This window comes from Fonticula alba, assembly GCF_000388065.1.
Source record: "Fonticula alba strain ATCC 38817 unplaced genomic scaffold supercont2.5, whole genome shotgun sequence".
Taxonomy (NCBI): Eukaryota; order Rotosphaerida; family Fonticulaceae; genus Fonticula; species Fonticula alba.
In genome coordinates this window covers 1983710-1985033 of record NW_009242975.1, presented here as the reverse complement: position 1 = coordinate 1985033, position 1324 = coordinate 1983710, and the positions used below count along the sequence as shown (strand labels likewise).

The window sequence follows — 1324 nt, the reverse complement described above, 5'->3', positions numbered from 1 at the left end:
CAGCCAGCCCGCCCGCCGCAGACAGGCCCGCCGGGTCGCCCGTACCATCGGACGCCGCGGCCGCCGCCTGCAGCCCGGTGTAGTCGGCCAAGGCCACCGCCAGGCCAAGGATGTCGCCCACCGACAGGGGATCCGCCCCGGAAGCCGGACCCGAAGTGAGGGTCAGCTCCCGACTGAAGACCGACGTCAGCGACACGAGCAAGCGCGCGCCATGTGCCTTGGCAAAGGCGTCCAGCACCGGCTGCTCCGGGCGCTGGCCGTCCGGCATCGCATCGCACATCGAGCGGAGGAGCTCGTGCAGCAGCGCATGCGTGCAACTCCGAGCGGCTGAGCAAAGCGCCATGTTAGCATGTGCGTATGCATGTGTGTGTGTGTGTATCTGAGTGAAGCATGCGTTGCTCCTGTCGAGGGCGAATACGGCCAAAAGGATAGCAATTGTCCGAGCAGCTCTTCCCCCCCGCTCCCGCCCCACATCGCCCTGTGCGCGCACCAAAGTTCGGGCTCGAGAGATTCCCCACCGCCAGGCTGAAGAGCTGGCTGGCCGAGCTCGGCAGCGGGCTGCTCCAGTCGTAGGGCTGCACCGGAGCCTGGGCAATTCGCCCGGCCGTATCAACCAGCACGGCCAGATGGTGGCGCGCGGTGGCCGCATCCGACCCGGTGCCAGCCAAGGCCGTCATGATGCGCAGGGCTGACAGCGAGCAGGCCAGCCGGTCGGGCAGGGTGTCAATCCGGCGGATCAGCACGTCAGCCAGCGACAGCAGGGCACGACGCAGCTTGAAGACCGACGGCTCCGGGTCTTCCACCAGGGCCGCATCGGCGTCGGCGGCGGCCGGGTCCACATGTCCCAGGGACCAGTGGCCCAAGCAGTACTCCAGCATCTGGACCGTGCGCATGCGCACCAGTGAGGGGCTGGCGCCATAGCCTCCGACACCGGCCTCCAAGAGGCTGCTGCTGAAGGACCGCACGCTGCTGGCCGAGGAAAGGGGCGACCGGTCGGCGCTCAGGGTATCACTCATCAGCAGGACATCCCACTGGTACTCCCCCCGGGCCGGCTCCTCCTCACCAAGGTCCGCCAGGTACAGCGCGTGGTCTTCGGTCTGCGGCAGGGCGAAGGGTGCCGGCGGCTCCTCGGCCCCGTCATCAGCTGACGGCGGGGCCGCATCGAAGGCTGTCCGCAGGACCAGCACCAGATCCAGCGTATTCCGCAGGAGGGTGGCATTGGCCAGGTCGCCGGCCTTGAGGGCGTCGATCCGGTCGATCAGGCAAGCCGACAGAACGTGGGAGTTGCTTGCCTGTGCATATGTATATGTGTGTGTGTGTGTGT

General features: G+C 67.7%; 1 protein-coding gene across 1 annotated transcript in view; it reads right to left on the bottom strand.

The window, feature by feature from the left end:
* H696_03598 (hypothetical protein) overlaps positions 1-1016 on the bottom strand; it is a gene marked incomplete at both ends in the record, with an annotated part of 3944 nt that extends 2928 nt beyond the window's left edge. Inside the window, 2 exons of the mRNA XM_009497470.1 lie at positions 46-327; positions 491-1016. Coding sequence (XP_009495745.1) covers positions 46-327; positions 491-1016 — 808 coding nt within the window. The remainder of the gene's footprint in view (positions 1-45; positions 328-490) is intronic.
* Positions 1017-1324: the final 308 nt, after the last annotated feature.